Source organism: Carcharodon carcharias, chromosome 17 (assembly GCF_017639515.1).
Source record: "Carcharodon carcharias isolate sCarCar2 chromosome 17, sCarCar2.pri, whole genome shotgun sequence".
NCBI classification, from domain to species: domain Eukaryota; kingdom Metazoa; phylum Chordata; class Chondrichthyes; order Lamniformes; family Lamnidae; genus Carcharodon; species Carcharodon carcharias.
The window spans coordinates 30,892,961-30,905,084 of record NC_054483.1 but is presented as its reverse complement, the minus strand read 5'-3'; the positions used below and the strand labels follow the sequence as shown (position 1 = coordinate 30,905,084).

General features: G+C 44.0%; 1 protein-coding gene across 1 annotated transcript in view; it reads right to left on the bottom strand.

Annotated features, from left to right (window-relative positions):
* Nucleotides 1–221: 221 nt before the first annotated feature.
* The window catches only part of piwil2 (piwi-like RNA-mediated gene silencing 2), a 54,276-nt gene continuing 42,373 nt past the window's right edge, over nt 222–12,124 (bottom strand). Inside the window, exons 13-17 of the mRNA XM_041209776.1 lie at nt 11,918–12,006; nt 6,048–6,153; nt 3,954–4,210; nt 3,097–3,204; nt 222–409 (exon numbers count right to left, since the gene is read on the bottom strand). Of these exons, the coding sequence (XP_041065710.1) occupies nt 253–409; nt 3,097–3,204; nt 3,954–4,210; nt 6,048–6,153; nt 11,918–12,006 (717 nt within the window). The 3' untranslated portion in view covers nt 222–252. The remainder of the gene's footprint in view (nt 410–3,096; nt 3,205–3,953; nt 4,211–6,047; nt 6,154–11,917; nt 12,007–12,124) is intronic.

Sequence of the window (12,124 nt, the reverse complement as noted above, 5' to 3'; positions counted from 1 at the left end):
AGCTCATTTCATCATTCCCTTTTAACCATATGTCACCTCAAAAACAAAAAACGCTTGAACAAGGGAATTCCTCTGCAGCTGGAATAAGCAAACAAAGTTTCAAGGGAAATAAACCTCCGTTCCACCCTCAACAGGGCTCTCAATTTGAGAAGGCGTCCCTGGCACATCACTGGACCCCCCTCCCCACCCCGACCCTGCCACTGTTGCAACAGTTTTCCTGCTTTGTGCCACATGAAAGGTTTCCCGGCGGCTTCACAGGTAGAACAGCAGCTCCGAGAGCAGGGCGGCCGGTTCCTGGTGCAGAGATTGGCCGCACAGGAAGGCCAGTTTGTGGGCGTACTTGCAGGGCGCTGGTACACGGATCGTGCCGGACCAGTTCCAGTACAGGTGGCACAGCTTGAAGGTGAGCCTGCAAAAAAATAAACATAGACAGCAGTGTTTCCATTGCGATTAAGTAAATAAGTGACCCAATGGTACCCAGCATGCACGAGACAATAAAAGATTAAAATACTTGCATTTATATAGCGCCTTTCACATCCTCAGGATCTCCTAAAGTGCTTTACAGGCAATGAAGTGCTTTTGAAGTCACTGTTGTTGTCACTGTTTTCATGTAGGAAGCGTGATAGCCAATTTGTGCACAGCACAAGATCAACGTGACATTAACCCGATAATCTGCGATTTTTTAGCAGTGCTGTTTGAAGGATAAATGTTGGCTACAGCGCTGGGGAGAATTCACCTGCTCTTCTTCCCATGGTGCTCTGTGATTTTTTTTTTTACATCCATCTGAAAGGGCATCTGAAAAATGACACCTCTAACATTATGACACTCCCCGACTGTCAGTCTGGGTTATGTTCTCAAGTCTTGGCAGTGGGTCTTGAACCCTCAATCACCTGACTCAGATGCATAGTTACGGATGTTTTTCCACTGCAACTGTACACCAGCTCCAGAAAAAAGCCATATGTAATGCAAGCCAACCCCAATACATGTGTCAACCATGGCTCAGTGGTTCACACTCACACCAATGAGTCATAAAGTCATGGTTTTAATTCCCACTCCAGAGACATGAGCATATAAGCCAGTCTCACAGTCCCAGTGTAACACTGAAGGAGTATTGCACTGTGTTATGACCACAGCTGGTGTTACTGGCTGCGCACACCGAATTCCAGTGCAAAACTTGGCTCACAGGCCACAACCTCTTTTTTGTATTCTAATAATGAGAGGACAATGTAGCAATCTCAGCAGTCAGAGGTCCAGTAACACTTCAGGGTTTTTAAAAATTAAAAGTAAAAGTTTTATCAACAAAAAAAGAAAACTTAAGCACACAAGATTACAGTTATACAATTAAGGATAGTCTTACAAAACATTCCCCAAAACTCTCTACTTGGTTAAACCCACAAGTAAACACCATCCAGGAAACACTCCCTTATAGATATTTAAATATGGAATCCAGTAATGTCGCACGAGGCAGACTGCTGTAGCTTCAATAAAGGTGTACCACATGATCTTTACCCTCTTCTTCTTTGCTATGGAAGTCACTTCAGAATAAAACTGCTTGCTACAGCTCAAGACTGCTCAACAGCTCCAGCTATCTCCAGCTTAATGGCTCGACAGCTATGCTAAAATAAAATAAAATAAAAGCTAAATTCCAGCTATCCACATTAACTCTAATGTGCCTTTTACCCCTTTCATCTCAGTCCCATTGTTCTCACATTCCTTTGAAACTCAAACCCTTCCAAATACAAGATCTTTCACGTTTCCATCTTGTCTTTGCTTTTAGGTAAATAAAAATATAATAGCCCCACTACTATGTACCTATGGACTCCTGCAATATGCAAACATTTTGCATGCTACCTCCGATTCTTCTTTGAAATTCCAACGACTTATCTAGGAATGCAAATGTTAGATCTAACCTATTTACTTGTAACTCAAACTTAACACCTTTAACCTTCTTGTGTTTCCAAACCCGCCGACAGCCTGACTTCTATCAACCTCTTGCCTAGCTTAATTGAATCTCTCTCTCTCACACACACACACACACACAAACACAGCCTTCTTTACAGAATAACACAACAATTGAATGGATGAGACACTAAACCAAAGTCCCAGCTACCTGCTCAGGTGGATACAAAAGATCCTGTGAAAAAGCTGAAGAGTCCTCCTGCATCTGGCCCAACTATTACCCCTCAATCAACATCATTATCACGTTGCTGCTTGTGTCTAAATTTATTGCAATATATGGCAACAAACAATGGCTTTAAAATTACGTCATAGTTGGTCAAGTGCTTTGGGGGTATCCTGAGGATGTGAAGACAGTGGATGAATCCAAACTTACTCTTAACTTGGGAGACAGAATTTGCTTCATTACTTGTGCTTGGGAAACCTGACAAGTATTTTGAAATATAAGACTAGACCAACAGTGGCAATTGGTAAAAATATTCTTAAAAGACAAAGGGAGATGGGGCTTAAACATAACTCAAGTGGAAATAGGTACTTGCCCCTCCAAACTGATTTGAATGGTTACTTTATGGGCCTGTAGCTATCCGAGAAGCAACACGAAGGAAACTGATCAGTACATGTTATTGAAGGTTTGTTATTTTGTCAGGATCTTTTTTTTTTTAACTCTGTCCAACCTCTTCATGATTTTGAGCACCTCTAGCAAATCTCCTCTTAGCCTTCTCCTCTCCAAGGAAAACAGTCCCAACTTCTCCAATCTATCTTCATAACTCAAGTTCCTTATCTCTGGAACCATTCTTGCAAGCCTCTTCTGCACTCTCTCCAATGAGTTCACATCCTTCCTGAAGTGTGGCGCCCAGAAGTGTACACAATACTCCAGCTACTTCATACCTACTCATAGGTTGTTTAATAAATAAGACTGTGTGCAGTGATTCAGCTATCCCATGTCTTTTAAACTTGCTTCACTAAAAGACTATTCGTGGTCTTCATTCTTTTCATAACCAGAGTTATTAAGCACAGGATCTGAGATAGCCTGTACATGCATGTGGGAAATCTCACATACTCAAACTTTGCTTTGATATGGGAAAATGTAAAGTTTTTAAAAAGTGTTTTCTATGCCATGCTCTGTCTTGCCCACCTTACCTCTGCATGTGGTCAGGGCTGAGCTTCAGACTGTTGAATACACAAATGTAGTGCGTTGGGATTCCACAGCCTTGTCGAACGGTATGGGCCAACAGGAAGAAGTCAGTCCTTCAAAACAGGAAAAGCACAATCATTGTTGAGAGCAACTAATCTTAGGTACACCGTGTTTCATGTGCAATGGAACTGGCCGGGTAGTGAACAATGCTGATAGCACAAGAAGGGGACAAATGATGAACTGGGGAAATTTTCAGTTGTTGCTTAACAGTTAGTTAAGTGGGTCTGAGACTGGAAATGGAGGCAGGACATAAAAGAGTAAAACTGAGGCAGGGCAAACTAGGCTAAACAAAGGGGACTTCAACATATCAGGCTTGTACCCCAGCAACACTCTCTGGTATGGACATCCAGGCTAGTTTAAAGCAGGGCTTGATATAATGGCTTAATAAGTTGTACAGAATTAAATTTTGGATTCACACCCTACATTTTCATGTTTGTTGGTTATCTATACTGGGAGAACTTAGATACAGCCTGAAATGGAAAGATTATTACTACAAACCACCAGGTTTCTCCCATGTCACAGGGGCGTTAGTTTAACACATCAGTGTGCCCTAGAGTCAGCATTTGCCGTAAGAGTAATGCTCATTTTTAATGCCTGTGTTTCACTTCCCAGAGCTGTGCCTCATACATCATGCACTGTGCATTTCCAGGCCAGAGGGCAGCTCACACAACAAAACCAGACAGTAGCTCCTCAGGCTCCACCAATGCAAGTTTAGAACCAGCTGCAAGATGTGAAGACCACCCTGGGCTAAAGGTCTTTTGAAACAATGGTGCAAATCTGTACATTAGTGATCGCAGCTCACCATTCCCTGTTGGTGACAGTGTGGTCCATCACCGTTCCAGGAGGTGGCACCTCTAGCCTGCCTGACCCCGCCTGTGCATACAAGTTGGTGCTGATCCTCTTCTGCACCACGATCACCATCATTTTTGGGTGGTAATCGCTGAATACCTCAAAGCACTTCAAAAGCTGAGGAAGTTCATAGTCTGTCACTGTATTCAGCTGGCCATCAGATACTCCGTCCCGGTAAACGGCAATCTTCTCTGGGAGACAATGGTTTATCTGCACAAAAGGGTGAAAATACACGGTGTCAGAGAAAAGTTGGCAGCCTGTATAACCATAGAAAAGTTACAGTGCAGAAGGAGGCCATTCGGCCCATCTTGTCCATGCCAGCCTGAGGACACCCAGGTGGCCTTTCTAATCCCACCTTCTTGCACCCGGCCCATAGCCCTGCAGCTTACAGCACTTTAGGTGCAGATCCAAGTACTTTTAAAAAGAGTTTAAAGTTTCTACCTCTACCACCAACTTGGGCAGCGAATTCCAGACACCACTACCCTCTGCGTAAACAAGTTCTTCCTCATGTCCCCCCTACACCTTCTGCCACTTATCTTGAATCTATGTCCCTTGGTTCTAGAATTCTCCATCAAGGGAAACAATTTTATCCTGTCCACTCTATCTATTCTCCTCATAATATTGTACACCTCAATCAAGTCACCTTCTTCGTTCCAGGGAAAATAACCCCAACCTATCCAATCTCTCCTCGTAGCTACATTTTTCTAACCCTGGCAACATTCTTGTAAACCTCATCTGCACTCTCTTCAGAGCTATTACGTCCTTCCTGTAATGTGCTAACCAGAACTGCACACAATACTCCAGTTGTGGCCTCACCAGTTTTATACAATTCCAACATTATATCCTTATGTCAGACACCAGCCACATTCTAAAACAAACAGAATTACCTGGAAAAACTCAGCAGGTCTGGCAGCATCGGTGGAGAAGAGCTGACCGAGTCCTCATGACCCTTCGACAGAACTTGAGTTCGAGTCCAAGAAAGAGTTGAAGTAGATACAGAACAGAACTTCTTCAAGGAGGTAGGCATTTCTTGAAGAGCAGTGGCAGTCAATTAAACACAGAGATAAAAACAAAAAAACTGCGGATGCTGGAAACCCAAAACAAACAGAATTACCTGGACTCGAAACGTCAACTCTTTTCTTCTCCGCCGATGCTGCCAGACCTGCTGAGTTTTTCCAGGTAATTCCGTTTGTTTTGGATTTCCAGCATCCGCAGTTTTTTTGTTTTTACCAGCCACATTCTGCTCATTGCAGCTAGTCAAGACAGCAGCAGTCAAGTACATTCACCCACATCAGGCCAGGGTCACTCTCTGCCTAATGTCTTACCCATGTTGAACTTGAGTGGGAGAAGACACAAAATAGAGAAAAAGGGACAAGAAAGAGAGAAAAAGTGGACACTGGAGTGAATGCAACAACAGAGTGTGGGTGCTTTCTACTCCTGCCCATTTTAAGTAGATGCCTTTACCCATACCCATAGTAAATGCAGTGAAGGGTACGTTGAACTGCAATACTGTTTTAATTATGGTGCCATGTGTCGCTTATATCCCATTTATATTTCAGAACTATTTCCTTGCTGTCACCATTGCCATTTCCTGTAAATCTTTTTCTGTCACCAGAACTATTTCATGTCAGCAGGGAGGTGGTGGCATAGTGGTATTGTCGCTGGACTGGTAATCCAGAGACCCAGGGTAATGCTCCGGGGACCTGGGTTCAAATCCTACCACAGCAGATGGTGGAATTTGAATTCAATAAAAACCAGCAATTAAAAGTCTAGCTGATTGTCTTAAAAATCCATCTGATTCATAAGTGTCCTTTAGACATTAGGGAAGGAAATTTGTCACCCTTACTTGGTCTGGCCTACATGTGACTCCACAGAATCTTAAATGCCCTTTAAACAAGGGCAATTAGGGATGGGCAATAAAATGCTGGCCTAGCCAGCGATGCCCACATCCCATGAATGAATAAAATTCTGACATCTTCCTTTCTCCCACCCAAGAAGATAGTTTCTAAAACACACAATGTTGACTTATGATTTCTTTGCTTACTACCTCATAATATTTCTTCAGAGATGCCACCATACAAATCTTTAAGCCATCGATGATTTCCTGATTGGGCATCTGAAATGCCACCTTTGAGAACCACTTGGTCATTGCCCTGGCAAAAGAAACACAGAGTGAGACTAAAATTGCAGCCCCTTCACCTCACTTTAAATTCTATCCCATGCTGTTATCTGTAGTGCTGTGACTCCAGATTTATTCTGCTGCAATCTCACTAGGCAGCATCACAATTTTCAGTTATGTGGAGAGGTGGTCTGGGTGAAGCTCCTGTCTTCCTCATGACATCTTATGATGCAGCCTGGGACACTGTTCCAGGCCAACCCCAAACCAGAACAACTGAATAGGGTTATCAAGTGAGTTGGAGAACATGCCATGCAAACGGAGGAAATCATGACCAGTGTTGTAGCATGGATTTCAGCCGGGAACGTGGGATTGCCAACTTTATTTAGCAACAACTTAAACTTACGCAACACCTTTATGTCCAAAAATGATCCAAATAGGAATTAGCCTTGGCTCAATGGCAGAACCTCTTGCCTCTGAGTTAGGTGGTCATGGGCTCACATCCCACTCCAGAGACTTGTATCCATAATCCAGACGGGCATTCCAGTACAGTGCTGAGGGAGTGCTGCATTATTGCAGATGAGACATCCGACTGAGGTTCTAGCTACTCTCTCAGGTGAACATATAAGATCTCAGTGCGCTATTTCAGACAGCAGGGGAGATTTCCCTGTTGTCTTTACCAATATTTATCCCATAACTAACATTACTAATACAGTATTGCTGAAAAAAGAGACGTCGGAGCTTTTTGACTTACACTCATCAGGACACTTCTCAAGAATACCAATATAAGGGGAAAAAAACAATTTATCCTGTCTGTGAAGAGAGTGCTGATTGGTTGGCAAGTGGATTCTAATTGGTAGAGGAGTTGCCATAGAGACTGCACCAGTGATGGTGACTGACAGTTAACTGCCAAAGTGTTTGAAATTGAAACCATGCAGCTTGATTGATCAAGTTACTGCCCTGAGGAATGAGTCAGCGAATGGCTGTTACTTGTTTTGTTTTGCTGAGCCAGGCACAATGTGTGTACATGTTCTTTCTGTCTGCAAAGAACAGGACCCTGTGTATTAATATATGTAGCTTCCACCACACACAAATGTGCCACACTGCCCAATTGACAATCTTAAACTGGTGTCAGTATAATTCTTAGCACATTGAGGATTATTTAGCGAATGTTGTCCGATTGTGGAATCACATCTAATGTTGGACACGGTTTAGAGTTTTGCAAGCATGTACTGGTTGGATACAGTCTTTACCTTGCTCTTTGCGAACAGTGGCTGGGACATGCTGTTGATACGATCTGCGAGTCTTTGGGATGTACGGCCTTAATACCTCGCATCACACTGGCATTGAAATTCATATACCACATTACTCAATTGTGAGAGTGGCAGAACATCTTCTTGGCTTGACTGCAGTATGCTGTTGTGGCGAATACCACTCATATTTTGCATAGTAGCAGCATGAAACAACTAGTTTCACCAATTGCTCAATTTTGAGAGATATCATGTCCTTCCAGGGTAACCTGTGGTAAAATGGAGAGTTTTCAGGGCCGAAAATGAAGGTCTTAGGCCCATTCATGAGCATGTGTGATATACAGCGTGAAATGATCTGATCAGGGTAGCCATTATCTTTCAGGGTGCCTTTGATGCACCCTATTTCAGCATCAAGCTTGCATAGTGAACAAATGGATAGGGTACTATTTACGAGGTTGCCGATAAAACCAATCTTAGAGCATGTGGAACTGTAAGAATCCCAACGCATATATTGAACAGTGGAGGCAGGCTTGCAGTAGACTGTGTTAGAGTCCCCTGGCAGATTTCTCAACTAGTACGTCAAGGGACGAGTGTTAATTTGACTGCTCCATTTCATAGGTAACTTTGAGCGCAGGATGACGCCCACTAAGACATATAAGGGAATTATTACATGCAGCCGCGGATTTACATACAGCAAATGTATCATCCACATATCGGAAATATGGCTATTCGGAAGTTAGGCGTCGTTCCATCAATGGCACGTTTTTCATGGAACCCAACAAAGATGCTTGTGAGAGCTGGGTCTAGAGGGGATCCCATGACACCACCATCTATTTGGGCATACATGGTGTCATTAAAGCTGAACTCAAATGTGCGAATTGCCGAGTTCATCAGTTCAATGAATACTGATTCACGCAATGGTGGCGGGTCTAGATTACCAAGATATAGTGTTGCAGCACAAATATCTATGGCTTCCTTAAGTGGAACATTGGTGAATAGGCTAGCAATGTTAAATGAGCACATGGACACAGCATTGCTTGCAATACGCAAGGCCTGTATGGCCTTTGCAAATATGAAGGAATCCTTCACCGTGTATGTGGAAAATTTGGTCAAAACTGGTTTGAACAATTCGCCCAAAACATTTGGCCAGTTCACGTTGTGCATAGATAAGATATGGTGTAAAGGGACATCGCTTTTGTATGTCTTGGGCAGCGCATACATGCGTGGATGCAGCAAACCGTGAGGATGAACCTTGTCATATAGCTCACGCGGTAGCTCATCACTCTCACACGATTCTAGCAAGCACTTTTTTTTAAGCTTACTTTCAAGCAAGGCTGGCCGGTCACGTTGCGAGGCAGGTCCAATGGAAATGATTTTGGACCTGTCATTAAGAATGGTGTGCAATATTAATCCACATGATCTGACCATTGTCACACTGCTGTTTGTGGGACCTTGCTATACGCAAGTTGCTGCCACATTTCCTACATTACAACCGTGACTACACTTCAAAATGAATTTCATTGGCTGGAAAGCACTTTAGGATGCCCTGAAGTTGTGAAAGGCATTATATAAATGCAAGTCTTTGTTTTTATTACAGGAGTGGAACCAAACAAAAACTGCCATGAGCCAGTGGAGAAATAAGAATGCTGACTGAAAGCCTGGTTAAAGAGAACGGCTTTAAGATACTAATCATATTCCTGGACAGTCCCATATCTGCATGACGTGCAAGAGGATTTTATTTTTCTCAGTTCACGTGCTGACTGATGGTGAGGTGCGACCTCCTCTTCTTTAGATATGACAATCAAAACACTCTCTGACAACATTCTGTGTTACCTGGCCATCCAGGTCCACCTGGTGTACCCTACACCCAATGGACTGCAGCGGTGCAGTCAGGCGGCTCACCACCACTTTCTCAAGAGCAATTAGGCATGGGCAACAAATGCTGGCCTAGCCAGAGACGGCCACATGCCATGAAAGAATAAATACAAAAAAAAAAAATCAACCTCTGCCATGAATAAATCAAATACACAATTCAGCAGAAACTTCTTGATGCAGAGAGAGTGGCGAGAATGATGCTACCACAATGAGTAGGTGCATAGATATGTTGAAGGGGAAGCTAGACATGAGGGAGAAAGGAATAAATGGTTATGCTGACAAGTCTGGTGAAAGGAAGCTCTTGTGAAGCATAAATACCAGCATAGGCCTATGGAGCTGAATAGCCTGTTCCTGTGTTGTAAATTGTACGTAATGTCCTTCTGTTAGTCTAGCATGGTTTGCAGACAGATGTAAAGACATATGGAAACAATATCGCTTATGTTCTGGTTGCATTTATTGGCATGTACCGGCTCTAAGTGCAATACCGACACTCAGATTCAAGGCACCAGTGGGCAAGTATAATCCTCCTCATTGATGGGAAAGTATGAACCTGGCCTGGTTTGGTGTGTCACGATGGAAACATGTCACGTGCACAGAGTTGGTCCCATAAATCAATATACCAGCAAGAGCTCACTGTCACACTCATTATTAGCTGTGTCAGCAATCCACAAGGACATGGATTATACATGGAAACATATAGGTTGCAGCATATAGATTGCTCTCTCACAACCTGCTCTAGAAAAGATGCGCCCCCATGGCTCTCTGTGAACATTCAAAAATTATATTACAACAGTAAATAGGACTTATTGTGCTGTTTGGTGAAGTTTCGCAGCTGAGAATAAAATTCCAGCTGTTTAACGACCAGAAAGAATTCCAGTCATTGTGCTGGAATGCTGACACACAGGGTCTGAAAGTGTTATGTAATGAGCCAATTACAATCTGATAGGGGGAACTGAAAACAAGTTTGACAGATGTGGCACAATTTCCTAATCCTACCTGTTCTTGTAGATAAGGAGAGCTGTGTACACAGGAGGGGGTTGGGTACTTAAGCACAAAACCTTTCATTTACAGAGCACATAGTAGAATGGCCGATGGGACTTCATTAGGACATAATGAGATGTAACTGAACAAATGAGCCACATCAGGAGGCATTAGGACAGATGACCGCAAGGTTGGTAAAAGAGGCAGGTTTCAAGTAATGTCTTAAATGAGAATTCAAGGTTTAGGGAGGGATTTCCAAGGTCTAGGCAACTGAAGACCAATGGTGGAGCACTGAACACTGGGAGATGTGAAGGGGTCAGAATTGGACAAGCATGGAGGTTTTGGAAGTTTGTAGGGCTGGAAAGGTTTGAGAGACAAGCCAGACAATATATTACACATGGAACATCATCAACTGAAGCTCAGATTAATTAATTCTCCAACAACAGTTTCTTCAGATAAACCCTCCCCACCAAAATCATCACTTCCTCAATTAATCCCCCAAAAATCACCATTGTCCCCGTATGTCTGAAATTTTGCCCTTCCCAGTGAATTCAGAATATTCATTCATCTCATCTCACCATTCACTGAAGGATCAAAAACTTTTAAACCATCAGGATTGCGAGGGAGGGGGGGGGGGCAAGAGAGAGAGGGAGAGAGAGAGAGAGAGGGGGGAAAGGAGGATTGAGGAAGAGAGGTGGATGAGGGGGAGAGGGAGGGGTAGGGAGAGAATGAGAGGGAGGGAGGGGGGAGGGGGGGCAGAAGGCCAGGGGGGAGAGGACAAGGTGGGGAGGAGGGGGGAGAGAAGGGGGCAAGGGGGGAGAGAAGGGGGCAAGGGGGGAGAGAAGGGGGCAAGGGGGGAGAGAAGGGGGCAAGGGGGGAGAGAAGGGGGCAAGGGGGGAGAGAAGGGGGCAAGGGGGGAGAGAAGGGGGCAAGGGGGGAGAGAAGGGGGCAAGGGGGGAGAGAAGGGGGCAAGGGGGGAGAGAAGGGGGCAAGGGGGGAGAAGGCGAGGGAGAGGAGTAGGGGAAGGGAGGAGTATGGGGAGGGAGAGGAGTACGGGGAGGGAGAGGAGTAGGGGGAGGGGAGGGGGTTGACTATTTCCATTACTCCCTTCTCTAACAAAGAGATGCCAAGTTGAAAGTTGTTCTGCAACATTGTTCTGCAAATGTACTAAGTTGAGATAAAATTTTCCCTTATTGCGGGTCACAAAGAGATATCTGAATACACAGCATACAGCTTCTGACTGATCACATTACAGTCCTGAGCCCTTAATTGGTAAAGGCAGCATGCTCTTTGACTTTGAATGTTTTTGCATCAACTCCCCTTCTTCTCCCATGCAAGCACCAGTGATGCAGCGACAACAAAACACTGAGGGTAAGAGAAACACTCTCCTCACCCAATGCCGACTTCACAAACAATCAGTAAATAGATCTGAATCAGTAAACAGATCCCAGGTATCAACCCAGGCTGTTGTCGCTTCCTCTAAACCAAAGGCTGCTGAGGCCTTGCAGCTTCTTAGCACCTGCAGGGTGAGATCAGCGATTCTGGGATCTTCCTTATCCGAATGCAGAGCCACTGGATGACAGCACTTGAAATGATGCAGTTCCAATGGCACAGAAAGATCCCTTGGAAAGAAATTCTGTTTAAAACAACAGCATTGAACAACTCAAGAAACACAAAGCAACAGCAGGGACTTACTTATTCATGCTGGCAACAAATCCAACAACAGACTGCTTGCCCCTGACAGGGTCATGGTACACATCCATTCCTATCACCATCAGCTGCTTCTGAAACAGGGCAGACACACAGAGCTGAGAACGATGGACAAACAAATAGTTAACAGTTATATTAACTGAGCAAGATCAAGAGTTATTTATTACACACCAGACCTGACAGCAACTTGAC